The sequence below is a fragment of the Oreochromis aureus genome, linkage group 3 (assembly GCF_013358895.1).
Source record: "Oreochromis aureus strain Israel breed Guangdong linkage group 3, ZZ_aureus, whole genome shotgun sequence".
NCBI lineage: Eukaryota > Metazoa > Chordata > Actinopteri > Cichliformes > Cichlidae > Oreochromis > Oreochromis aureus.
Window position 1 is genome coordinate 45,651,771 of NC_052944.1, and position 27,944 is coordinate 45,679,714.

The 27,944-nt window shown below is 42.0% G+C and overlaps 2 protein-coding genes across 2 annotated transcripts in view; one reads left to right on the forward strand and one right to left on the reverse strand.

Annotated features, from left to right (window-relative positions):
- Positions 1–27,944, forward strand: part of LOC120439390 (zinc finger protein 771-like) — an 844,755-nt gene that overhangs the window by 688,777 nt on the left and 128,034 nt on the right. The gene's annotated exons all lie outside the window — the stretch shown is intronic.
- LOC120439394 (ribonuclease inhibitor-like) lies at positions 7,775–24,353 on the reverse strand (the record flags this gene model as incomplete). Its single annotated transcript, XM_039610341.1, has 7 exons — positions 7,775–7,835; positions 8,511–8,675; positions 9,419–9,427; positions 11,877–12,053; positions 14,203–14,379; positions 21,873–22,049; positions 24,199–24,353. Coding segments are annotated over 7 exons (870 nt in total), but the record flags the coding sequence as incomplete, so codon positions are not given.

Sequence of the window (27,944 nt, forward strand, 5' to 3'; positions counted from 1 at the left end):
CTTGTGGTCATGAGCTTTGGTTTGTGACCAAGATCACAGATACAAGCAACAGAAATGAGCTTTCTCCAAAGGGTGGCTGCCCTTTCCCTTAGAGATGGTGAGAAGTTCAGTCATTCAAGAGGTGCTCAGAGTCGAGCTGTTGCTTCTCCAAATGGAAATGAGCCAGAGCCATAGGTTGCCTCTTTGGCTCCTCTCAGGTCAGGTGTTCCAAGGTGTCCCACCTGGAGGAAACCTTGGGGTTGACCCAAGACAAACTGGTAAGACTATATCTCTCTGCTGCCATGGAAATGACTTGGCGTTCCCCTGAATAAGCTGTGGGAGGAGACTGGAGACTTCTCTGCTTAGGTTGTTTCCAGATAAGAAGAAGAAGATGGATGGAAATTCTTTTGAGTTATGTCAGATTTAAGCCAAATATATTTGTATAAAAGATTCACATAATAGATGATGCACTTTTTAGAGACGTTGTAGTAGTTGTGCAAGACTGGAGACGCATTTGAGATAATCTTTCATATTGCAGTCCACAATGATGTCTGTGATATCTTTGTTCATGGTCCAGGTCAGGCGCTATGGTGGAGCTCCAGACAACAACCTCTCCTGCAGGAACTGTTAATCGAGCCCCTCACCTGTCCCCCGATCCCAGCTTTGTTTCACTGGTAAAAATAGCCAAGAGAGAGTGTAAGGTGCTAGTGCTGGAATGAATCAAAGATGTACACAAAAGGTAGGAAACTCTGGTGCATGTACTGTTTAACATTACCTGTTTTATTTAGATGAGACATTAACCCCCTTCTGCAGTTTAAATACTGCATTGCACAATCAAAACGGACTGGCTCTTAATCAAATGTTGTAAAAATAAGACAAAACTTATTAGACAAAACATTCACCTTCTGGCTGTAGAAAAACAATTCAACAAGCTATCACGGGACTAAAGCAACACGACAGCCCAAAGAAGTGTTAGTAACCTTTGTCCAAGCTGACTGGAAGCAGCGGTTTGTTGAGAAGTAACTTTAGACCCCCTAAAATTAATTGGAATGAAATTTGTATTTAGATTATTTGCCATCAAATGGATAGTGGTGAAAAATGTCCGTCTATCAAAATGTACACAAATGTAAATCTACTGCAAACTGGTCTAATGTTGGTACATTTCCTAGAAGCATTTTAAACTTCTTCTCACTCTGTTTGTCTGTTCAGGTGATCTGGACTGTGGGAGCTTATGACAAAAGCATCACTGTCCTGTGGCTGTGCTTCAACACAGAGCAGCCGTCAGATCTTTGTCTTCATCCCAAGAAGAAGCAACAATCATACTATAATAAATGCTAAAGATGGAGTCAGTGAATGAGGAATGAAACATGAATCAGAGGACTGGTGCTGATGAGATTCTGATGTGAGCTCAGGTTAGTGGAGGATACTTCTGTTTGTTACGCTTCTATCTGATGACAAATTCCTCCATCACATCAACATTTTTATTTACTTTAAAGATTTTCTTCACACCTTTTAAAAATGTTTGTTTTTGCTAAAACTGTTTAACTGTGTATCACTGTTATTCATACACGTCTCTGTTTATAGTTGAATCTGTTGGTTTCACTCGAGTTTCCTTTTAGGATCATCGAGTCAGGCTCAACAGCGTAAAGTAAGCTCCAGTATGTTTCATGTCTCACAATGTGGACGTGATAACAGAACTTTACGTTTTTGTAAAGAAATGTTTTTTGTTTTTGTTTTGTTTTTGCATACTGTGCTGTCAACAAACCATAATGTCATCATGTTTCTATTTGACATGTCAAAGGTTTACAGCTGGATCTTGGCTTCTTGCCTCAAACTTAAACGATTTATGTCTTAAACTATTCTTATGTCAGCCTCTATGGTTTGCACTGACACTGAGGGGCTAAAAGTTTAGTTTTATAATAGGATCCAGTCAGAGTGTGTCGAGCCCTTGCAGTAGTTATTTACTTACTTTCAGTTTATATTATCTTTTGATTTAACTTCTAGCAGCACTTTCTAATATTTCAGACCTTCCTGCTGTGATATTTGCCCCCTCCTTCATTTCCTTTGTGTTTTTCATTTATTAGACTTGCATGTTCCAGATCATAAAAAAGACAATAACCAGAGTAAATATCCCAGCAGCTGAGCTGGCGGGCAGCGCAGACGCTCAACTTTGTGAACGTGGACCAAAAATGGGCCCAATGTGGCTTAGAAACAGCTGCTTGAGGTTTTTTTACATAAAAAAATTAACAATTATAAAATTTGCACTTTAGTTGTGAATACAATTTTTGCTAACTCTGATTTCATTACATTATCATAAAACTGCTTTTTCTGTGCAGTAGAAAACGAGCGATACTGTAGGAGGCTGACAGTTTAAAGAGGACGTACAGTGGGATGCAAACGTTTGTGCAACCTTGTGAATAGTCATTATTTTCCTGTATAAATCGTTGGTTGTTACAATAATTATTGCACACTTCCTGTAAATCCAATAAACTTCATTTCACTTCTCAAATATCATTGTGTGTGTCTCCTATATGATATATTTAACTGACATTTTTAATTTATCAACCAATGATTTATACAGGAAAATAATCACTATTAACAAGGTTGCACAAACTTTTGCATCCCACTGTAACTCATTTTTATTGAGACTGAAGATGATTGCATGTGCGAGTGCATGTTTGGAGTCATTGCACTGATGGTACCAATGTCTTTCTCATAGCATTGTTATGATAATCATAGGCTTTCAATTAAACAGCTGACATAACAGTTACAGGTATGTGCAGTGACTGTCAGGGTCAGATGATAATAATAATAATAATAATAATAATAACGGATTGGATTTATGTAGCGCTTTTCAAGGCACCCAAAGCACTTTACAACTCCATTATTCATTCAGGCTCACATTCACACACTGGTGGAGGCAAACTACAGTTGTAGCCACAGCTGCTTTGGGGCAGACTGACAGAAGCGAGGCTGCCATATCGCGCCATCGGCCCCTCTGGCCATCACCAGTAGGCGGTAGGTGAAGTGTCTTGCCCAAGGTCTTGATGCATTCTCAATCATCCAGGAAAGTAAATCTCCAAAAGTTGATTCTGTTCATCAGGACGTAGCGTTTTGTGGGAGAAACGTTTCGTCACTCATCCAGGTGACTTCTTCAGTCTCAGCTGCAGGTTTCACTCTTATAAACAGTACATTTGCATAATGACTGAAACCAGCCCACTGAAGGAACAATGGGCTGAGAGGTCATGACCATTGATCAACAACCGCTGACCAAAACCCGCTGATCAAAACCCACTGATCAATAACCATGTGTACCATTCACAGAGAGTTGGGGAATGGCTGCAATCACAGCATTGTAAGATGGTGACAGATGTACCCTTAGGCCCCCTCCTCGATTCAGAGATGGTCTTTCCCTTTTCACGTAAATGGCCTCCAGGATGCTCCATCCTCATCATTGAAAGAGTGTCCACTGGCCTGTAGGCGTAAATAGACTGCCGAGGTCGCTCTTCTGTGTTGTAGCCAGAGGTTGTTCGGTTTCCCCGATGTATAAATCCTGGCAATCCTCCTGCACTTAACAGCATACAGTATGTTACTCTGTTTGTGTCGGGGGACCCGATCCTTGGGGTGGACCAATTTTTGGCGCAGCGTATTTTGGGGTTTAAAAGCCACAGAGACCCGGTGTTTAGAAAAAATGCGTCTCAACTGCTCCGATACTCCTGACACATATGGGATCACTACAGGTTTTCGCCTGGGCAGCGGTTGACCTTCTCTCCTGGATCGGCTGGAGCTTTCTTTAGGTGCCTTTCCAGCTTTGACAAAAGTCCAGCTGGGATAACCACATTTACTCAGGGCCTTCTTGATGTGCTGTTCTTCTGCCTCCCTGGCCGCTGTGTCATTCCGGGTGTCTCTCGTCAACTAGCAGCTGGTTCATTTGTGTTGCCAGACGCTCGTGGAGTGCAGTCAGCTTCTTCAGCCAGTAGGCGTGAATCATGTCGGGCCCTGGTGCTGTCCAACTCTTCATACTGGAGACCCTTTCTTGGATATCTGCCACTGTGATGGTTACTGGACCCTGTTCAGGGAGGTCGCTATGGTCTGCCCTCAGATCCACTAGCCACTGAGCATTGCCATTATGGGTTGCGTCCTTCTCCCATATGCTCTTCCAGTATTGCTCCGTCTCCAGCCTTGGTGGTGCTGTTCTCTTATTGTTCCCTTGCCACTGAGAGTACACCTTTGCTGGTTCTGTGGAGAACAGCTGGTTTATTCTCCTGCCTTCTATCTCTCTGGTGTACCTCCTATATATATCTATATCTATATCTATATATATATATTTATATATATCGCACTAAAGTAAAAACCACCATCACTTCATGCGGAGACCTCTTCAGCTCCAGCTCAAGGCTGGAGCTGAACAACAACACCCTGATAATGGACTGTGTTGAGACTGTTCCTCCTTTCCTATGCAAGGCCACCTGGGTTCGCTGGAAGACTGTTTACTTAGCCTGGCAGGGCGAAGGACACTGTCTCAGCTGAACTCTGGACACACACACTGATACACACTCATCCCCCCTCCCTTTCCAGACGCCTTCGACAGTGATGGGAATAACGGCGTTACTGACGGCGTTACTTTGTTCAGTAACGAGTAATCTAACTAATTACTATTCCTGTCATTACAACGCCGTTACAGTTACTAACAAGGAAACGCTGTCCGTTACTATTTTTCAACAAACAGACGGTTGAAGCTGTGTTCAGTTTACCACATCCTGGAGCTCAGGGTGCAAAACAATCGAGTGCTGCTGTTTGACTGAGGAAGAATAAAGTAGTCGTGGTAAGTCAATCACATGACCACTTAAAGACAAAGCAACAAGGTGACATATACCAGTTTATAAATTGTGTTGATAGGCCACATAAAACCAGAGTCGTGATAAACAATATATACGCTGCGTTTTTTCCTCAATAGTTTCGTCACGTTAGCGCTAGCAAGCACTCTCTGCTTATGAGCAAAAACAAAACAAAACAGGGAAAGTTTGGAGGAGGGGGGAGGGAGGAGAGAGAGAGAGAGAGAGAGAGTTTTGAGATGTGTGAGATTTGTGACGTTTAGCGTGTTTGGAGTGTGTAGTTAATGTGTTGTCTTGTGTAGTTAGTGTGTAGTGTTGTGGATAGTTTTGTGTTGTGTGTCAGAACAATGAGGCGACTGCTGTCTCCAGGTAGAAACAGCAGTGATACACCTGCTGCTGTCAGACCTGCAGGTATCAGGCTGTGATGTTCTCCTTTATAGTGGACAGAAATTATGTTTTTGGAGTGGCACAAATAATTTGTGGCATCTTATTGAAGAACAGCTGATTGTTCTGTAAATAGTTTGAAATGGTTATTTAAAAAAAGGGTAAAAGGTAAATTAATGCAAATAACTTTGTTGTTTGCAAAACTTGTGCATAGGATTATAAAATTGACAACTAATATTCACATTTAAAGTTATGAAATATCATTCATTAAAGTTGTTTGTGGTTGTTACAGTAAAAATATAACTTTTTCTACTCTGATTTTATGTTTTTTGTCTGATTTTAGATAAATTGTGTTAATACAATATGTCAAAATGAAAACATGACTGTAAATTCAGACACGTGAGGTTGTGCTGAAAAGGATCAAACCAAACAAGACAAAGTAAATCATTTTTAAAGGTGAAATGTGGAGGAAACATCAACAGTGGTAAAAAGTGGCCAATTATACCCTGGACCCCAGAGGGTTAAACGTTCTTTGTTTTTTTTAAAGTAACGCAATAGTTACTTTTCAAGTAATTAATTACTTTTAGAATATTGTAACTCAGTTACTTTTTTGAAGAAGTAACTAGCAACTATAATTGAACTATAATTGAGTTACTTTTTTGAAGAAGTAACTAGCAACTATAATTGAATTACTTTTTCAAAGTAACTTGCCCAACACTGGCCTTCCATGCTTGTCCCCTCCGGGGGAAGATGGCGGTCGACTGGACCAGCGCAGACATGCTGCAGGACCGGATGCACTGTCTACACCGGCTCTCTCTCACCCTTTACCCGCCCCTGTTGCTTGTCTTGTGTTTCTATGGTGTGTTGATAGTCATGTGCTTTTTGTGCTGAGGTGTTTTTTTTTCTGTTCTCAAACTGTTCTCCCACTAGGAGCTCAGTCTGAGTGGAGTTTTTTCTCCTCCTCTCACCTCATGTTATGTATTTTCGTTGTTTTTTCCCATCAGCCTACCTCTCTGACATGTCTTCCCAATGTGATGTTTCTGTAAGTTTGGTCAGAAGGTTCCTTTGTAAGTGCGCATGCGCCATTAGTGTGCTGCCTGCTGTAACCCTGATTTCCTTCGGGATTAATAAAGTATTCTGATTCTGATGATTCTGAAGTCGCAACAGCAGAGAGAGCGGGAGAGGAGAGAGAGAAGAGGCAGAAGACACAGAATAAATCCAGCTTTGTGTCTTTTTTCCATTCTAGCTGAAGTCCGGGACAAACTGTGTTCCCTTTCAGCTCAATGCGAAACGCGTAATATTTTCTCTGAATACGAGACGATTCAGTTTTTTACAGGACGGTTGGCAACTCTACTAACTAACCTTATGAATAAAATAAAGTTCACTATCAGTAACATCATAGCACCCACCCAGCTTTATAGAAACTCCGTCATGCTAGCTAGTACGCAGTACGAGTTATTGTAACTGACTGTAAAAGTCAGCATAACGAAAATAAACTCCACCTAAACTTGGTTTATATCTGACCCAGATAGACTGCAGGTCATAACTTCTCACCTGAAGTTCAGTTCACCTGACACTCGGACCGGCGGCCGCCTCGGGTCTCTGCTCCTCCAGGGTTGCCGACCCCTGCTCTAAAGCATCTGATTTGGATTCCTGAGATCAAATATATTTTCCTTTGGCTTTGTTTTCTTCCCATTTGTGGCTTTAATGTAGTGTTACATCCTGTTTGTTTGCTTCCATCTGTACACATGTCCAGATTCACTGTTATGTTTCTATTCTTACATTGCTGTGTGATCACTCTTCCCTCTGCTGACTGATGTGACCTTTTGTATCTTACACTGATACTTGTCATATTTGTATCTGCGCCTAAAAGATAAAAAGTTTTCCATGCTAAAACACAGCTCCACCTCCTGCAGTTCTCCCTCTGAACCACTAGATGTCTCTGTTATCTAAATGAAGACGTGCAGCACAGCAACCACAGCAGCGCTCAGATCACACGTGTCCTGTTCTTATGTATAAAAGCATGAAACAGGTGAGACAGGTGGGATCAATATTAATGTTGTGGAAATATATGAAAAAGCAACAGAAGAGTGAAAACATTTCGTGTTTCTAGAAAGATCTTTCAGCTCATAGCTGCTCACAGACTGTATTTACAAGTGACAAACTGCAACTCTACAGTACATCTACAGTGTATATCAAATATATTCTGTATTCAAATCTATTGAGTGATGTTTGAAAGTCTTTCCAGGTGAGTTTGATCCAGGAGGGTCTGAAGCCAGAGTCAGACAGAGACTGTGCAGAGACTGTAGAAGGACAGAGCAGCAGCAGAGCCGTCCAGATACACTGAGATCCTCTGTCAGATCCAGAGGGACACACAGGGATGATGCTGGACTCTACATTGTGTCTGACAGTGGAGCTGTTCTCAGAGCAGTTCACTCTGCAGCACTGACAGTCATCTGCACTTCATTCCTCTGTCAGTCACTGCTGGATGAAGCTCTCCTCTCCACCTCCCAGTAACATGGCCCAGTCAGAGCGTCTCTACACACAAGCTGCTGCTGCTTCAACCTCTCTGGATCATCAGGACACAGCTCCTCCTCTCAGCACACACACCGTCCTGTTTACCATCATCACCTCCACCTGCAGAGAGAAGAAGGAAGAGCAGAGGAGATAAACGAGTGTTTCCAGAGACTCTTCATCAGCTGTCAGTCAGTGATGCAGCACATCCAGTATAAAGAGCAGCAGGGACTTCAGTGCTGGGACTGTACTAGGACTCATTGTTGCTTCACTTTTTCTAATCTTTGGATTTTTATTGAAGTTGATGAAAATGTTTTTCCCTCCTAGTTTGAGTTTGGACTTTCATTCATTAGAAGAACCTTGGTGTGTCCACTCTGAGCTCTGTAGGAACCCCAACAACAAGCCCAACAATCCAGATGGACGGTTCCAGCTGTTAACTGGAGGAATTCCATCCAAACATCTGCTCTCACTAAATTCTTCCTCACCTACAGACTGTGTTCTTCACTGCTTTAAACTTGGAAATGAATGCAGTCATTGGTCTGCGTGCTGCTCTGTTCAGAGAGCTGATTGGCTGTTGACAGTGTTTGATCAGAGTGCGTTAGCCGTTACTATGGTGACCATAAAGGTCAGAAACAGGAAGTGTTTGTGTCCAATCCTGAAGCCTGTCACCATTCTCCTCTCACAGCTTCACTGAGAAGCTGCAGCTTTACAGGAAACACTGGATCTTTGTTTCATGCTGACTGTGTTTAGTACAATACTGCTGACAGCACCACCCACTCACTCCATCACTCTACTGACCACAGAGTCTCCAGTCTGTAGTCTGGACTCTGCTTAAGATCAGACAGCTGCTTCACATCTGGATCCTTCAGGTTGTTTCCCCACAGGTCCAGCTGTCTCAGATGGGAGGGGTTGGACTTCAGTGCTGCTGCCAGATAATCACAGCTGATCTTTGACAAACCACAGCTCCTCAATCTGTATAAAGAATGAAAGATGTAAGTTTATTAGACAAAGTGTGAGCTTGAAATCATTCAGTGTTTCATCATGAAACTGTGCAGAGTTTCAGACTATATGTCCTGATGCAGCCAGTTGGATTTTGGAGATTTGAATCTCTGTTCTGTGACTAAGTCCTTGAATCATTTCTTCCAGTTGGTCCAACAATCCAGAGAAATCCAAGTTCATGTTATTCTCAAATGGCAAAGGGTTGTTAGCTACGTCTCCTAAGATTAAAACAATTCAAGGAACTGAAATTGAAATGGTCACATCTTACAAGTATCTAGGGATCATTATAGATCAGAATTTGTCATTTAAAACTCACATTCAAAAGCTTGTGTCAAAGTTAAAACTAAAACTAGGTTACTTTTTTAGAAATCAATCCTGTTTCTCCCTCCAAGTGAGAAAACACTTGATTCATGCAACTTTTTTACCTTTATTGGATTATGGTGATCTGCTTTTTATGAATGCACCTGCCCACTACCTAAAGAGGTTGGATACTGTGTACCATTGTGCTTTACGTTTTATTACTGGCTATGGAAATCGTGTACATCATTGTTCTTTGTATGCTGCTGCTAAATGTCCATCTTTGCATATTCGCAGACTCTCCCATTGGTTGATCTTTATCTATAAATCTCTCCTTGGGCTGGTTCCATCTTATTTATGTGTTTATATGTGTAAAAACCACAACCAATACAGCCGTCGTTCGCACAATATAATACAATTGATTGTCCCAAAAATCAGAACAGAATTGGGGAAAAAGGCTTTTAAATACGCTGCCCCTGATTCCTGGAATAATCTGCAGAAGGAACTGAAACTATCAGAATTGGTTACCTTGGGAGAGTTTAAGTCTGTCTTAAAGGAACGAGAGAACAGCTCTTTTACTCAGTGTGATTGTTTTTAATGTACTCTTAATTTGATCTGTTATTGTATATTTTACACATGTTGGTATGGGATATTGTATTTGTTTTAAATGTTATATACCTATGTGGTATGTGACTTTTGTTGCCATGATGCCAGGTCTCTCTTGGAAATGAGATTTTAAATCTCAATGAGATTTTTACCTGAATAAATAAAGGACTAATAACAGACTAAGTATTGGACATGTGTTGTGGCTCCATTAGGGGAGCTTCTAAATGTGATGTGATGGCCCCTCTGGGTCTGTCAGGTCACACGACTGACGAGAGCTCAAACTGGGCACACAGTGGTTCCAGTCTGGACCAAAGACTCTATACTGGGACTGAGGGACTGCTTTGACTGCACCCACTGGGACTTTTTAAAGGCTCATGTTCTCACTTAGATCATCGATTTCTACTGACATTTCTTTCTGGGGAAAATGGGGATTACTTTGAAAACAGGAAGTATTTTCCCCAATAAGCAGCCCTGGATTAGTAAATCACTCCAACATGTTCTCAGGCAGAAGAAGCTGTCTTGTTATGAGGGAGAGAAGAAAAAGATTGAGGCACAGAAACGTGTTGAAAGAGAGATAAAGCAGCTAAAATCAGGTGTAAAAGTAAAGCAGAGGATGAGCTGAATAAAGGACACTCAAGGCTGGCTTGGAAAGGAATGAAGTCCATGGTGGGGATGCAGAACAAGGAGCAAAGATGAATGTGATGCTGAATCAGCAGAAGACTTGGACTCATTGGATTCCAGCTTTGATATCATTGATTTCAATGAAGAGCTTTGTGATTGTAGCAAAGGGCTGGTAGCTCTGAGAGTCCCACTGATGAGGTGTTTGTGTGGAAATCTCTTAGTGGGACCAAAGAGAGAAAAAGCCCTGGTCCTGATGCTGTGGGAGGGAAATGATTGAAGTGTGCTGTGAGGAACTGACTGGGAGATTTTCACACATTTTCCAGTCCTCCTTGGAACAACAGGAAGTTCCCAGCATATGGAAACAAAGGTTAAGTGTCCTATGGCACTCAGTGATGATGGTGCTGTGGCCCCACCACCTCCACCTCTTTGTAAAGGAACTAACTGTAATCTGAAGCTTCAAATGGAACTAAGACTTCCTCCACTAGGTGGCAGTGTCTGATGAGAAAGTGTTAGTGGAGCTGGCCTGGAGTCAGAAACAGGAAGATGCAGGATTTGGGCTGAAATGGGGAAAAGTGGTTCGCACTAGTGCCTTAAAGCAAGAAAGTTGTAGGTTGAAGCTTGTTGGCCTTTCTGTGGAGGTTGGATGTTCTCCCACAGTCCAATGAAATGCTCCTTAGGTTCATTGGTGCTTCTAAATTGGCTGTAGGTGTGGATGTGAGAGAGTGCTTCTCTCTCTCTCTGTTGGCCCTGTGATGGACTGCTCACCTGTGCAGGTGGACCACGCCTCTTGCCCTATGACAGCTAGGGCACAGGCTGCAGCCCTGTGAGCCTCAGCTGAATAAACAGTTAGCAAAAGGATCCATAGATGGCCTGAAATCCCCAGTTAGCAGTTTGGTAGATAGCTATGACATGCTAATCCCATCCAGCAGCTGTATTCTACCTGTAAGCTGATCCCTGCTGAGCCAAAGCACTTTTTCAGATACAAATGACAACCTTTAATAGAAACCTATTGGTCAGCATCTTATTAGCCTGCTGTTAGCTTCATTCCACAGAAAACTGAGAGAAACTAACAGAGTTGATAAAGAATAAAGAGAAATGTGCTGATTTAAAGCCTTTGAAGTGCTTCAGATGATCTCTGTCCACTTCTGTCCACTCATTCATTCATGTAAGCTTCTAATGCAGCTTTGATCTTCACAGTCTGCTTCATGAAACTCATTCTAACCCTGAATGTCAGAGTGTTCCTCCTTCTCTTTCCCATCATTCATGCTGGCAGTGGAGGAGATTTGGATGTTGGACTGTGTTTTGGATGATGTGTGTATGTTTGTGGTGGACTGCTGTCTGTAAAGCAAACACACATTTTGCTTTGGATTTCAGTGTCACACAGACTTTAAGGTGGAATGAAGAGTTGGAGAGTTTCACAGAGAATTATCCAGTGGAGGATTTTTCTTCTTCTTTGAAGGTTTGAAATGTGAACATTGTTCTGCTGCAGTCAATGGACTAAACCAGAGAAGAAGAAAACAGACTTTACCATGAAGATCCTCAGTGTGGATCAGTATAATATCAGCCTGATGTCTGCAGTTTAGTGTCAGCACAACTTTCACATCATATTCATCTCAGCACAACTAAAACATGCTGACTGACCTCAGAGTTTCAAGTCCACATCCTGGACTCTCCAGGAAACCACACAGATGCTTCACTCCTGAAACCTGCAGCTTGTAGTTGTTACTCAGGTCCAGCTCTCTCAGATGGGAGGGGTTGGACTTCAGTGCTGCTGCCAGATAATCACAGCTGATCTCTGACAAACCACAGTCGCTCAATCTGTATAAAGAATGAAAGATGTAAGTTTATTAGACAAAGTGCTTGAAATCATTCAGTGTTTCATCATCTGTTCAGAGCTGAAGAAGGTTCAGAATGTAGAAGTTTAGAAAATGGAAACTCCAAACAGCTGAAGCCAACAGGAAGCAGCTTCAAACAAACACAACAAGAGAAAAAACTCTGAATGTTTCACAGTAAAGTCGTACATTTCTCATAAAAACAGGACAAAGACTTGAAAAAGTCGTGTTTTTCCTTCAAGGAACCACATGGCTTCACTTTTAAAGGAGAAGTGTGAAAGAAATGGACATATTTGAAGTCCAACACCTTTTTCCAGTCACATTATTAAAGCAGACAAACTACAAGCTCATTTTCATTCCAACAAGTCATCTTCTGACCTGGACTAACAACACTGGTCTCTATGTGCAGCTGGCTGTCAGACCAGTGCTCAGGGAGCGTCTACAAAGTGCAACACTGAAAGAACATCACACACTCATTTGCTTCCAGCACTTTCACACAAACATCTACTGTCATTATTGTCACCAAACTCTGTGGATCCTTTATTGCAAATTCAAATGGGATCAAATGGTCAGACAAAAGAGGGTTATGAGGAAATAGGATGAAATGTTGTGTATTAGCAGCAAGTTATTGAATCATTTTCCTCCGAAACCAAACAAAATGATTGACAAACATGTTTTACAAACTCAGTGTTGGACTTGGATCAGCAGGATAAGCTGATGTTTAAAGGCATTTGAGTCTCGCTGTATGAGAGTCCAGTTATTCCTCAATATTTATGGATGATGTTCTTTCAGTGTTGCACTTTGTAGACGCTCCCTGAGCCTCACAGCCAGCTGCACATGGACCAGCTGACATTACCCAGCATTAGAGGCAGCTGTAAAAAATGGATTTTCCTATTTAAATGGTTTTAATTTGAATAAAGTGATGTTGATTCATTCAATCCTGAATGGATTTTTAATATAAATGTATTTTGCCAGAATCTCAGGTTAAAGCTCCCAAAAGTATTTCAACAACAACCAAACAGATAAAACAGTAAATGAGAGCAGCTAAACACACAAAGATGGAAACACAGAGCGTGGATCGTTCACTCGACGGCACGCATACGGACACGCCGTCGGGGCTGAAAGTGGACAGCTCACAGATCCTGAAGCTGCAGGTTTCATCTGTCTCCAACCAAAACTGAGTGAACCAGCAGCAAAGAAGATCCAAACTACGCTTTACGTTTGATGAACATCGTCATGAATTCTCTCTGACTTTGACCTTTACTTCCTGCACAGCTCTCTCTCTCTCAGTGTACTTCAAGAACAGTTTACCTTCAAAAAAATCTGTTTTCTGCATTGTTCACTGCTTATTACGCACCAGTCTGCTGTTGTGTTCACTGCTGTCGGCCTCCGAAAACAAAGCCTCATTTCTGCTGTTCAATACTGAAGAAATTGAAACCTTTTAAAATGATGACAGATTACAAACTCTCAGCTGTGTCTGTAATCAAACCTCTGTAACTTTGCTTCACTTCAGCAGCATCAGCTCATGTTCACATGTTGATTCATGGTTTGCTTCAGTTTTTGATCGACTGCAGAATATTTTGAAGGTTATCTGCTATAAAAAGCCAGAAGAGGAAAATCTGCTTCATGTGTTTCTGTTTGATCCTCAGTGACTTTGACACAAAGGCCTCTGCTGTGATGATCACACCTCTGATCAAGTCTCACAGTGTCAGCTTTGTTTTTATACATATGGATATGTGCTGATAAATGATCAGAATTAGAATATTTCCCACTGTCTGCTGTGTGCCGTGACCTTTGACCTGCTAAAGAGAGTCAGCTGTGGATTATTCATTGTTGTGTCTGATACTTAGACTGTGAGGAAGAACACTACACAGTTAATCAGGGTCCCCTCTCTGAATCAGGAAAGGTGGGCAGGCAGCGTGTGGGCATGCGGGCCATACGTTGAGTATCTCTGTTTGAAATGTGAACATTGTTCTGCTGCAGTCAATGGACTAAACCAGAGAAGAAGAAAACAGACTTTACCATGAAGATCCTCAGTGTGGATCAGTATAATATCAGCCTGATGTCTGCAGTTTAGTGTCAGCACAATTTTCACATCATATTCATCTCAGCACAACTAAAACATGCTGACTGACCTCAGAGTTTCAAGTCCACATCCTGGACTCTCCAGGAAACCACACAGATGCTTCACTCCTGAATCCTGCAGGTTGTTGTTGCCGCTCAGGTCCAGCTCTCTCAGATGGGAGGGGTTGGACTTCAGTGCTGCTGCCAGATAATCACAGCTGATCTCTGACAAACCACAGTCCCTCAATCTGTATAAAGAATGAAAGAAGTAAGTTTATTAGACAAAGTGTGAGCTTGAAATCATTCAGTGTTTCATCATCTGTTCAGAGCTGAAGAAGGTTCAGAATGTAGAAGTTTAGAAAATGGAAACTCCAAACAGCTGAAGCCAACAGGAAGCAGCTTCAAACAGGAAACTGTGCAGAGTTTCAGACTATATGTCCTGATGCAGCCAGTTGGATTTTGGAGATTTGAATCTCTGTTCTGTGACTAAGTCCTTCAATCATTTCTTCCAGTTGGTCCAACAAGACAGACTAAGTGTTGGACATGTGTTGTGGCTCCATTAGGGGAGCTTCTAAATGTGATGTGATGGCCCCTCTGGGTCTGTCAGGTCACAGCACTGAAGAGAGCTCAAACTGGGCACACAGTTGTTCCAGTCTGGACCAAAGTGTAAAAGTAAAGCAGAGGATGAGCTGAATAAAGGACACTCAAAGCTGGCTTGGAAAGGAATGAAGTCCATGGTGGGGATGCAGAACAAGGAGCAAAGATGAATGTGATGCTGAATCAGCAGAAGACTTGGACTCATGTGATTCCAGCTTTGATATCATTGATTTCAATGAAGAGCTTTGTGATTGTAGCAAAGGGCTGGTAGCTCTGAGAGTCCCACTGATGAGGTGTTTGTGTGGAAATCTCTTAGTGGGACCAAAGAGAGAAAAGCCCTGGTCCTGATGCTGTGGGAGGAAATGATTGAAGTGTGCTGTGAGGAACTGACTGGGAGATTTTCACATTTTCCAGTCCTCCTTGGAACAACAGGAAGTTCCCAGCATATGGAAACAAAGGTTAAGTGTCCTATGGCACTCAGCGATGATGGTGCTGTGGCCCCACCACCTCCACCTCTTTGTAAAGGAACTAAGTGTAATCTGAAGCTTCAAATGGAACTAAGACTTCCTCCACTAGGTGGCAGTGTCTGATGAGAAAGTGTTAGTGGAGCTGGCCTGGAGTCAGAAACAGGAAGATGCAGGATTTGGGCTGAAATGGGGAAAAGTGGTTCGCACTAGTGCCTTAAAGCAAGAAGGTTGTAGGTTGAAGCTTGTTGGCCTTTCTGTGGAGGTTAGATGTTCTCCCACAGTCCAATGAAATGCTGCTTAGGTTCATTGGTGCTTCTAAATTGGCTGTAGGTGTGGATGTGAGAGAGTGCTTCTCTCTCTCTGTTGGCCCTGTGATGGACTGCTCACCTGTGCAGGTGGACCACGCCTCTTGCCCTATGACAGCTAGGGCACAGGCTGCAGCCCTGTGAGCCTCAGCTGAATAAACAGTTAGCAAAAATGATCCATAGATGGCCTGAAATCCCCCAGTTAGCAGTTTGGTAGATAGCTATGACATGCTAATCCCATCCAGCAGCTGTATTCTACCTGTAAGCTGATCCCTGCTGAGCCAAAGCACTTTTTCAGATACAAATTACAACCTTTAATAGAAACCTGTTGGTCAGCATCTTATTAGCCTGCTGTTAGCTTCATTCCACAGAAAACTGAGAGAAACTAACAGAGTTGATAAAGAATAAAGAGAAATGTGCTGATTTAAAGCCTTTGAAGTGCTTCAGATGATCTCTGTCCACTTCTGTCCACTGTTACGCCAATCGGAGGTCACTAAAATCAATATTGAATCGGTGTGTAACTTTGCCAAAACAATGTCGGACTCTGTAGTTTTCTCTGGTCCCCTCCCCAATCAGACCAGGAGTGACATGTTTAGCCGCATGTTCTCCTTAAATTGCTGGCTGTCTGAGTGGTGTCCCAGAAACGATGTGGGCTTCATAGATAATTGGCAAACCTTCTGGAGGAAACCTGGTCTTGTTAGGAGAGACGGCATCCATCCCACTTTGGATGGAGCAGCTCTCATTTCTAGAAATATGGACAAATTTATTAAACCCCCCAAAATATGACTATCCAGAGTTGGGACCAGGAAGCAGAGTTGCAGTCTTACATGCCTCTCTGCAGCTTCTCTCCTCCTGCTACCCCCCCAAAAACCCATCTCCATAGAGACTGTGTCAGCTCCCAAACAGACAAAAAACAAACCAAAAACCAGCAATAAACAACTTAAACATTAAAAAATCACAAAGAAAGAACAATACAGTATCCACATCTGAACCAAAGAGTAAAACAGTGAAATGTGGATTATTAAATATTAGGTCTCTCTCCTCCAAGTCTCTGTTAGTACATGACTTAATAATTGATCAACAAATCGATTTACTCTGCCTTACAGAAACCTGGTTGCAGCAGGATGATTATGTTAGTTTAAATGAATCAACACCTCCGAGTCATTCTAACTACCAGAAACCTCGAAGCACAGGCCGAGGGGGCGGTGTGGCAGCAATTTTTCACACCAGTCTATTAATTAACGAAAGACCAAGACAGACTTTTAATTCATTTGAAAGCCTGATGCTTAGCCTCGTCCACCCCAGCTGTAAAACTCAGAAACCAGTCTTACTTGTTATCATCTATCGTCCACCTGGGCCTTACACAGAGTTTCTCTCTGATTTCTCAGACTTTTTATCTGATTTAGTGCTCAGCTCAGATAAAATAATTATTGTGGGTGATTTTAACATCCATGTAGATGCTAAAATGACAGCCTCAACATGGCATTTAATCTGTTATTAGACTCAATTGGCTTCTCTCAAAATGTAAAAGAACCCACCCACCACTTTAATCACACTCTAGATCTTGTTTTAACATATGGCATAGAAACTGAACATTTAACAGTGTTTCCTGAAAACCCTCTGCTGTCTGATCATTTCCTGATAACATTCACATTTACAATAATTGATTACACAGCAGTGGAGAGTAGACTTTATCACAGTAGATGTCTTTCTGAAAGCGCTGTAACTAAGTTTAAGAATATAATCCACCCACTGTTATCATCTTCAATGCCCTGTACCAACATAGAGCAGAGCAGCTATCTGAACGCTACTCCAACAGAGGTCGATTATCTTGTTAATAATTTTACCTCCTCACTACGCATGCGACTCTGGATACTGTAGCTCCTGTGAAAACTAAGGCCTCAAATCAGAAGTACCTGACTCCGTGGTATAATTCTCAAACACGTAGCCTAAAGCAGATAACTCGTAAGCTGGAGAGGAAATGGCGTGTCACAAATTTAGAGGATCATCATTTAGCCTGGAGAAATAGTTTGCTATTTTATCTTCTTATGGCCTCTGACAGTGGACTCATCTCTGTGCTTGTCCTGCTAGACCTCAGTGCTGCGTTTGATACTGTTGACCATAATATCCTATTAGAGCGATTAGAACATGCTGTAGGTATTACAGGTACTGCACTGCAGTGGTTTGTATCATATCTATCTAATAGACTCCAGTTTGTACATGTAAATGGAGAGTCCTCTTCAGACACTAAGGTCAATTATGGTGTTCCACAGGGTTTAGTGCTAGGACCAATTCTATTTACATTATACATGCTTCCCTTAGGCAACATCATTAGAAGACATAGCATAAATTTTCACTGCTATGCAGATGACACGCAGCTCTATCTATCCATGAAGCCAGGTAACACACACCAATTAGTTAAACTGCAGGAATGTCTTAAAGACATAAAGACCTGGATGGCCGCTAACTTTCTGCTTCTTAATTCAGATAAAACTGAGGTTATTGTACTCGGCCCTGAAAATCTTAGAAATATGGTATCTAAGCAGATTCTTACTCTGGATGGCATTACCTTGGCCTCCAGTAACACTGTGAGAAACCTTGAGTCATTTTTGACCAGGACATGTCCTTCAATGCACATATTAAACAAATATGTAAGACTGCTTTCTTCCATTTGCGCAACATCTCTAAAATTAGAAATATCCTGTCTCAGAGTGATGCTGAAAAACTAGTTCATGCATTTATTACTTCCAGGCTGGACTACTGTAATTCACTATTATCAGGAAGTCCTAAAACTCGCTGAGAAGCCTTCAGCTAATCCAAAATGCTGCAGCAAGAGTACTGACAGGGACTAGAAAGAGAGAGCATATTTCTCCTGTTTTGGCTTCCCTTCATTGGCTTCCTGTTAAATCCAGAATTGATTTCAAAATCCTGCTCCTCACATACAAGGTCTTAAATAATCAGGCCCCATCTTATCTTAATGACCTTGTAGTACCATATCACCCTATTAGAGCACTTCGCTCTTGCACTGCAGGCCTACTTGTTGTTCCTAGAGTATTTAAAAGTAGAATGGGAGGCAGAGCCTTCAGTTTTCAGGCCCCTCTTCTGTGGAACCAACTTCCAGTTTGGATTCGGAGACAGACACTATCTCTACTTTCAAGATTAGGCTTAAAACTTTCCTTTTGCTAAAGCATATAGTTAGGGCTGGACCAGGTGACCCTGAATCCTCCCTTAGTTATGCTGCAATAGACGTGGGCTGCCGGGGATTCCCATGATGCATTGAGTTTTTCCTTCCAGTCACCTTTCTCACTCACTATGTGCTAATAGACCTCTCTGCATCGAATCATATCTGTTATTAATCTCTGTCTCTCTTCCACAGCATGTCTTTCATCCTGTTTTCCTTCTTTCACCCCAACCGGTCGCAGCAGATGATGGCCGCCCCTCCCTGAGCCTGGTTCTGCCGGAGGTTTCTTCCTGTTAAAGGGAGTTTTCCTTCCCACTGTCGCCAAAGTGCTTGCTCATAGGGGGTCATATGATTGTTGGGTTTTTCTCTGTATTTATTATTGTGCTATCTACTGTACAATATAAAGCGCCTTGAGGCGACTTTTGTTGTGATTTGGCGCTATATAAATAAAATTGAATTGAATTGAATAAGAAAGCCCTCCGCAAAGCCAGAACATCTTACTATTCGTCACTGATTGAAGAAAATAAGAACAACCCCAGGTTTCTCTTCAGCACTGTAGCCAGGCTGACAAAAAGTCAGAGCTCTACTGAGCCAACAATCCCTTTAATGTTAACTAGTAATGACTTCATGAACTTCTTCACAAATAAAATTTTTATCATTAGAGAAAAAATTACCAATAATCATCCCACAGATGTAATATTATCTACAGCTACTTTTAGTACCACTGATGTTAAGTTAGACTCTTTTTCTCCAATTGATCTTTCTGAGTTAACTTCAATAATTAATTCCTCCAAACCATCAACGTGTCTTTTAGACCCCATTCCTACAAAACTGCTCAAAGAAGTCCTGCCATTAATTAATGCTTCAATCTTAAATATGATCAACCTATCTCTAATAATCGGCTATGTACCACAGGCCTTCAAGCTGGCTGTAGTTAAACCTTTACTTAAAAAGCCATCTCTAGACCCAGCTGTCTTAGCTAATTATAGGCCAATCTCCAGCCTTCCTTTCATATCAAAAATCCTTGAAAGAGTAGTTGTCAAACAGCTAACAGATCATCTGCAGAGGAATGGCTTATCTGAAGAGTTTCAGTCAGGTTTCAGAGCTCAGCACAGCACAGAAACAGCTTTAGTGAAGGTTACAAATGATCTTCTTATGGCCTCTGACAGTGGACTCATCTCTGTGCTTGTCCTGCTAGACCTCAGTGCAGCGTTCGATACTGTTGATCATAATATCCTATTAGAGCGATTATCTATCTAATAGACTCCAATTTGTACATGTAAATGGAGAGTCCTCTTCACACACTAAGGTCAATTATGGAGTTCCACAGGGTTCAGTGCTAGGACCAATTCTATTTACATTATACATGCTTCCCTTAGGCAGCATCATCAGAAGACATAGCATAAATTTTCACTGCTATGCAGATGACACGCAGCTCTATCTATCCATGAAGCCAGGTAACACACACCAATTAGTTAAACTGCAGGAATGTCTTAAAGACATAAAGACCTGGATGGCCACTAACTTTCTGCTTCTTAATTCAGATCAAACTGAGGTTATTGTACTCGGCCCTGAAAATCTTAGAAATATGGTATCTAACCAGATTCTTACTCTGGATGGCATTACCTTGGCCTCCAGTAATGCTGTGAGGAACCTTGGAGTCATTTTTGACCAGGACATGTCCTTCAACGCACATATTAAACAAATATGTAAGACTGCTTTCTTCCATTTGCGCAACATCTCTAAAATTAGAAATATCCTGTCTCAGAGTGACGCTGAAAAACTAGTTCATGCATTTATTACTTCCAGGCTGGACTACTGTAATTCATTATTATCAGGATGTCCTAAAACTTCACTGAAAAGTCTTCAGCTAATCCAAAATGCTGCAGCAAGAGTCCTGACAGGGACTAGAAAGAGAGACATATTTCTCCTGTTTTGGCTTCCTTCATTGGCTTCCTGTTAAATCCAGCATTGAATTCAAAATCCTGCTCCTCACATACAAGGTCTTAAATAATCAGGCCCCATCTTATCTTAATGACCTTGTAGTGCAATATCACCCTATTACAGCACTTCGCTCTCGCTCTGCAGGCCTACTTGTTGTTCCTAGAGTATTTAAAAGTAGAATGGGAGGCAGAGCCTTCAGTTTTCAGGCCCCTCTTCTGTGGAACCAGCTTCCAGTTTGGATTCGGGAGACAGACACTATCTCTACTTTCAAGATTAGGCTTAAAACTTTCCTTTTGCTAAAGCATATAGTTAGGGCTGGACCAGGTGACCCTGAATCCTCCCTTAGTTATGCTGCAATAGACGTAGGCTGCCGGGGATTCCCATGATGCATTGAGTTTTTCCTTTCCAGTCACCTTTCTCACTCAGTATGTGTTAATAGACCTCTCTGCATTGAACCATATCTGTTATTAACCTCTGTCTCTCTTCCACAGCATGTCTTTATCCTGTCTTCCTTCTCTCACCCCAACCGGTCGCAGCAGATGGCCCCGCCCCTCCCTGAGCCTGGTTCTGGCGGAGGTTTCTTCCTGTTAAAAGGGAGTTTTTCCTTCCCACTGTCGCCAAAGTGCTTGCTCATAGGGGGTCATATGATTGTTGGGTTTGTCTCTGTATTCATTATTGTGCGATCTACTGTACAATATAAAGCGCCTTGAGGCGACTTTTGTTGTGATTTGGCGCTATATAAATAAAATTGAATTGAATTCATTCATTCATGTAAGCTTCTAATGCAGCTTTGATCTTCACAGTCTGCTTCATGAAACTCATTCTAACCCTGAATGTCAGAGTGTTCCTCCTTCTCTTTCCCATCATTCATGCTGGCAGTGGAGGAGATTTGGATGTTGGACTGTGTTTTGGATGATGTGTGTATGTTTGTGTTGGACTGCTGTCTGTAAAGCAAACACACATTTTGCTTTGGATTTCAGTGTCACACAGACTTTAAGGTGGAATGAAGAGTTGGAGAGTTTCACAGAGAATTATCCAGTGGAGGATTTTTCTTCTTCTTTGAAGGTTTGAAATGTGAACATTGTTCTGCTGCAGTCAATGGACTAAACCAGAGAAGAAGAAAACAGACTTTACCATGAAGATCCTCAGTGTGGATCAGTATAATATCAGCCTGATGTCTGCAGTTTAGTGTCAGCACAACTTTCACATCATATTCATCTCAGCACAACTAAAACATGCTGACTGACCTCAGAGTTTCAAGTCCACATCCTGGACTCTCCAGGAAACCACACAGATGCTTCACTCCTGAATCCTGCAGCTTGTTGTTGGAGCTCAGGTCCAGCTGTCTCAGATGGGAGGGGTTGGACTTCAGTGCTGCTGCCAGATAATCACAGCTGATCTTTGACAAACCACAGTCCCTCAATCTGTATAAAGAATGAAAGATGTAAGTTTATTAGACAAAGTGCTTGAAATCATTCAGTGTTTCATCATCTGTTCAGAGCTGAAGAAGGTTCAGAATGTAGAAGTTTAGAAAATGGAAACTCCAAACAGCTGAAGCCAACAGGAAGCAGCTTCAAACAAACACAACAAGAGAAAAAACTCTGAATGTTTCACATTAAAGTCGTACATTTCTCATAAAAACAGGACAAAGACTTGAAAAAGTCGTGTTTTTCCTTCCAGGAACCACATGGCTTCACTTTTAAAGGTGAAGTGTGAAAGAAATGGACATATTTGAAGTCCAACACCTTTTTCCAGTCACATTATTAAAGCAGACAAACTACAAGCTCATTTTCATTCCAACAAGTCATCTTCTGACCTGGACTAACAACACTGGTCTCTATGTGCAGCTGGCTGTGAGACCAGTGCTCAGGGCGTCGTCTACAAAGTGCAACACTGAAAGAACATCACACACTCATTTGCTTCCAGCACTTTCACACAAACATCTACTGTCATTATTGTCACCAAACTCTGTGGATCCTTTATTGCAAATTCAAATGGGATCAAATGGTCAGACAAAAGAGGGTTATGAGGAAATAGGATGAAATGTTGTGTATTAGCAGCAAGTTATTGAATCATTTTCCTCCGAAACCAAACAAAATGATTGACAAACATGTTTTTACAAACTCAGTGTTGGACTTGGATCAGCAGGATAAGCTGATGTTTAAAGGCATTTGAGTCTCGCTGTATGAGAGTCCAGTTATTCCTCAATATTTATGGATGATGTTCTTTCAGTGTCGCACTTTGTAGACGCCTCCCTGAGCCTCACAGCCAGCTGCACATGGACCAGCTGACATTACCCAGCATTAGAGGCGGCTGTAAAAAAATGGATTTTCCTATTTAAATGGTTTTAATTTGAATAAAGCGATGTTGATTCATTCAATCCTGAATGGATTTTTAATATAAATGTATTTTGCCAGAATCTCAGGTTAAAGCTCCCAAAAGTATTTCAACAACAACCAAACAGATAAAACAGTAAATGAGAGCAGCTAAACACACAAAGATGGAAACGCAGAGCGTGGATCGTTCACTCGACGGCACGCATACACGGACACGCGCCGTCGGGCTGAAAGTGGACAGCTCACAGATCCTGAAGCTGCAGGTTTCATCTGTCTCCAACCAAAACTGAGTGAACCAGCAGCAAAAGAAGATCCAAACTACGCTTTACGTTTGATGAACATCGTCATGAATTCTCTCTGACTTTGACCTTTACTTCCTGCACAGCTCTCTCTCTCTCAGTGTACTTCAAGAACAGCTTCAAAAATCTGTTTTCTGCATTATTCACTGCTTATTACGCACCAGTCTGCTGTTGTGTTCACTGCTGTCGGCCTCCGAAAACAAAGCCTCATTTCTGCTGTTCAATACTGAAGAAATTGAAACCTTTTAAAATGATGACAGATTACAAACTCTCAGCTGTGTCTGTAATCAAACCTCTGTAACTTTGCTTCACTTCAGCAGCATCAGCTCATGTTCACATGTTGATTCATGGTTTGCTTCAGTTTTTGATCGACTGCAGAATATTTTGAAGGTTATCTGCTATAAAAAGCCAGAAGAGGAAAATCTGCTTCATGTGTTTCTGTTTGATCCTCAGTGACTTTGACACAAAGGCCTCTGCTGTGATGATCACACCTCTGATCAAGTCTCACAGTGTCAGCTTTGTTTTTATACATATGGATATGTGCTGATAAATGATCAGAATTAGAATATTTCCCACTGTCTGCTGTGTGCCGTGACCTTTGACCTGCTAAAGAGAGTCAGCTGTGGATTATTCATTGTTGTGTCTGATACTTAGAACTGTGAGGAAGAACACTACACAGTTAATCAGGGTCCCCTCTCTGAATCAGGAAAGGTGGGCAGGCCGCATGTGGGCAAGGGCCATACGTTGAGTCTCACTGTTTGAAATGTGAACATTGTTCTGCTGCAGTCAATGGACTAAACCAGAGAAGAAGAAAACAGACTTTACCATGAAGAGCCTCAGTGTGGATCAGTATAATATCAGCCTGATGTCTGCAGTTTAGTGTCAGCACAACTTTCACATCATATTCATCTCAGCACAACTAAAACATGCTGACTGACCTCAGAGTTTCAAGTCCACATCCTGGACTCTCCAGGAAACCACACAGATGCTTCACTCCTGAATCCTGCAGCTTGTAGTTCTCACTCAGGTCCAGCTCTCTCAGATGGGAGGGGTTGGACTTCAGTGCTGCTGCCAGATAATCACAGCTGATCTCTGACAAACCACAGCGACTCAATCTGTATAAAGAATGAAAGAAGTAAGTTTATTAGACAAAGTGTGAGCTTGAAATCATTCAGTGTTTCATCATCTGTTCAGAGCTGAAGAAGGTTCAGAATGTAGAAGTTTAGAAAATGGAAACTCCAAACAGCTGAAGCCAACAGGAAGCAGCTTCAAACAAACACAACAAGAGAAAAAACTCTGAATGTTTCACATTAAAGTCGTACATTTATCATAAAAACAGGACAAAGACTTGAAAAAGTCGTGTTTTCCCTTCCAGGAACCACATGGCTTCACTTTTAAAGGTGAAGTGTGAAAGAAATGGACATATTTGAAGTCCAACACCTTTTTCCAGTCACATTATTAAAGCAGACAAACTACAAGCTCATTTTCATTCCAACAAGTCATCTTCTGACCTGGACTAACAACACTGGTCTCTATGTGCAGCTGGCTGTGAGACCAGTGCTCAGGGAGCGTCTACAAAGTGCAACACTGAAAGAACATCACACACTCATTTGCTTCCATCATCCAACCTGAAGAGGAAACAGAGACGCCTCCCCTTCAAAGTAAAAGCTGCTCCTTTTGGACACAATATCAAAGAAAGTCTACAGTATAACATGGAAAAGACAGAAAAAAGTTTTGGTTGTTTTTAAATTGTGCAGAAATGAAACTACACTAAGCTCAATTATGTGACAGACATTTCATCCCGTGTCAGTTTGGCCTCATCCTGGGCGGATTATCCAGCACACACTCTGACCACAGGCCCAGGGGCCACGCACAGCTGGGCTCCATCCAAGAGACAGGAAACAAACCAACACAATAATAAAAAGCACCATGTGATCTTCTTACATCTTCAAGACAAACATAGTAAAACATATTTGTTTCCTGATAAAATGATGTGACAGGTAGAACAGAGTAAAGTGGTGGTGTTACAGCCTTTCTCCCCTCTGCTGCCGAGGCTGTCAGTCTCTCCCAAACTCAGCTACAGGACTTCCAAATGAATGAAAGCAGCAGAAGTGGCTTTACAAATGAAAGAGGAAGAGGAGAAGAAGAGGAGAGGAGGCCACCCTGACCATCACTCCAGCTGAAAACATCACACTTCCATTAAAGTTGGTGAGAAAATGTTGAGCAGGATGAGCTGCTGGCTAATCTGGAGGCTGTAGCAGCAGCTCACAGTCACCGTGGATTTCCACTCATGAAAAAGCTCTGGCTGCTTCATTTCTCATCTCATATCAGAGACTTTAGTGAAGCTGTACTGTGATGCTTCCATATTCCAGTGAGGCCTCCAGAATGATTTCAGCTGTTCTGTACACACACTGTGTGCCCTGTATGGCTCAAAGTCTCTGCAGCCTGTTTTTTCTCTGCTATCATCAGATCTTCATCATCCTCATTCACATCCCTCACACACTCTACAGCCTCATCAGCACTGACTTCATCTTCACTGACTGATGGAGCACAACATGAACCTGTGGAGGCTGAAACACTGTCCTGTCAAACATCTCCCGTCACCACTCCACTTCTGTCAGCCTTTAAATGAACCCTGCTCAAGTCTGTCACTTCTGTTTGGAGCCAAAAGAGGTCAAAGATGATGCCACTACATTCTTGTCTAGAAGATATTAAAGTGTATTTGGTGACACACAAAAAGGGTCAAGTTTAAGTACAGTTTGGGTCCACACATGTCCAAACCCTGGTGTGTGGGCCTACTTAGTACTGAGAAAAAGCCCACTAAAAGAACGCCCACCAGACCAAAGCAATGGTTTTGACTTGATCAGCATTAACCCCGCCCCCTGACTTTGATGGGTGAAGTTGACAAATAAAATGTATTTATGAACAGCGATGCAGGGCCAGGAGTAGCAACGTGAATTAAATAAATACATCATTAAATAATTCATTATCAATATTTTTAATTAATTATGTACATTTTAATTAATTACTGAAATAAATAATTCATTAGTGATGTATTTATTTAATACAACCATAAAATTATTGCTGTTTACTCAAAATAAATTGAAGACATCAATAATAAAGGTTAAATTATGATAATGAATACATGCAACTATAACTGATGACATAAGAATTTGGATTTTTAAGCTAAAGCGAAGGTGCTGACTCACTTGGCATGTTTCTCTCAAATCCTCCCTAATAACAATAACATAATTACACTTTAGCCACAAGAGGGCAGCAGCATTAATACAAGTCCCGTATATAAAGGTACAGTGATTATATTACAGGGATTTTGACAAAAACAAAACAGAAGTTGATGGCAGTGTGTTTTCCATAACATACCAACCAAAATAAATAATAAAAACTTTATAACTTACAGAGCTTTTTTAGAGACTTTGACCACTGGCAGCAGCCTCAGAAGAGCCTCCTCTGAACCAAAGTATTTCTTCAGGTTAAACACATCCAGATCTTTTTCTGATGACAGTAAGATGAAGACCAGAGCTGACCACTGAGCAGGAGACAGTTTATCTGTGGAGAGACGTCCTGATCTCAGGGACTGTTGGATCTCCTCCAGCAGAGAACGATCATTCAGTTCATTCAGACAGTGGAACAGATTGATGCTTTTCTCTGCAGACAGATTCTCACTGAGCTTCTTCTTGATGTACTGAACTGCTTCTCGATTGGTCTGTGCGCTACTTCCTGTCTGTGTCATCAGGCCTTGCAAACGAGTTTGATTAGTCTTCAGACCCAAGAGAAAACGAAGGAACAAGTCCAGGTGTCCATTGGGGCTCTGTAAGGCCTTGTCCACAGCACACTGGTGGAGAGATTGGAGTTTTGGTTTATCAGATAATTTAGGCCACATGGACGTTGTTTGTTGTTCTTCCAGCAGATTGAGTCCAGAGTTGATGAAGGTCAGGTGGACATGAAGAGCAGCCAGAAACTCCTGAACACTGAGATGAACAAAGCAGAACACCTTGTTCTGGTACAGTTGTTTCTCCTCTTTAAAGATCTGTGTGAACACTCCTGAGTACACTGAGGCTGCTGTGATATCGATGCCACACTCTGTCAGGTCTGGTTCATAGAAGATCAGGTTTCCTTTCTGCAGCTGATCAAAAGCCAGTTTTCCCAGTGACTCAATCATCTTCCTGCTCTCTGGACTCCAGTGAGGATCTGTCTCAGCTCCTCCATCATATTTGATCCTCTTGACTTTGGCCTGAACCACCAGGAAGTGGATGTACATCTCAGTCAGGGTCTTGGGCAGCTGTCCTCCCTCTCTGGTTTGCAGCACATCCTCCAGAACTGTAGCAGTGATCCAGCAGAAGACTGGGATGTGGCACATGATGTGGAGGCTTGAGCTTTCTTGATGTGGGAGATGATCCTGCTGGCCTGCTCCTCATCTCTGAATCTCTTCCTGAAGTACTCCTCCTTCTGTGGGTCAGTGAACCCTCTGATCTCTGTCACCATGTCGACACACTGAGGAGGGATCTGATTGGCTGCTGCAGGTCGTGTTGTTATCCAAAGGCGAGCAGAAGGGAGCAGGTTCCCTCTGATGAGGTTTGTCAGCAGCTCATCCAATGAGGTGGACTTTCTTGTTTCAGTCAGGATTTTAGTTTTGTTGAAGTCCAAATTAAGTCGACACTCATCC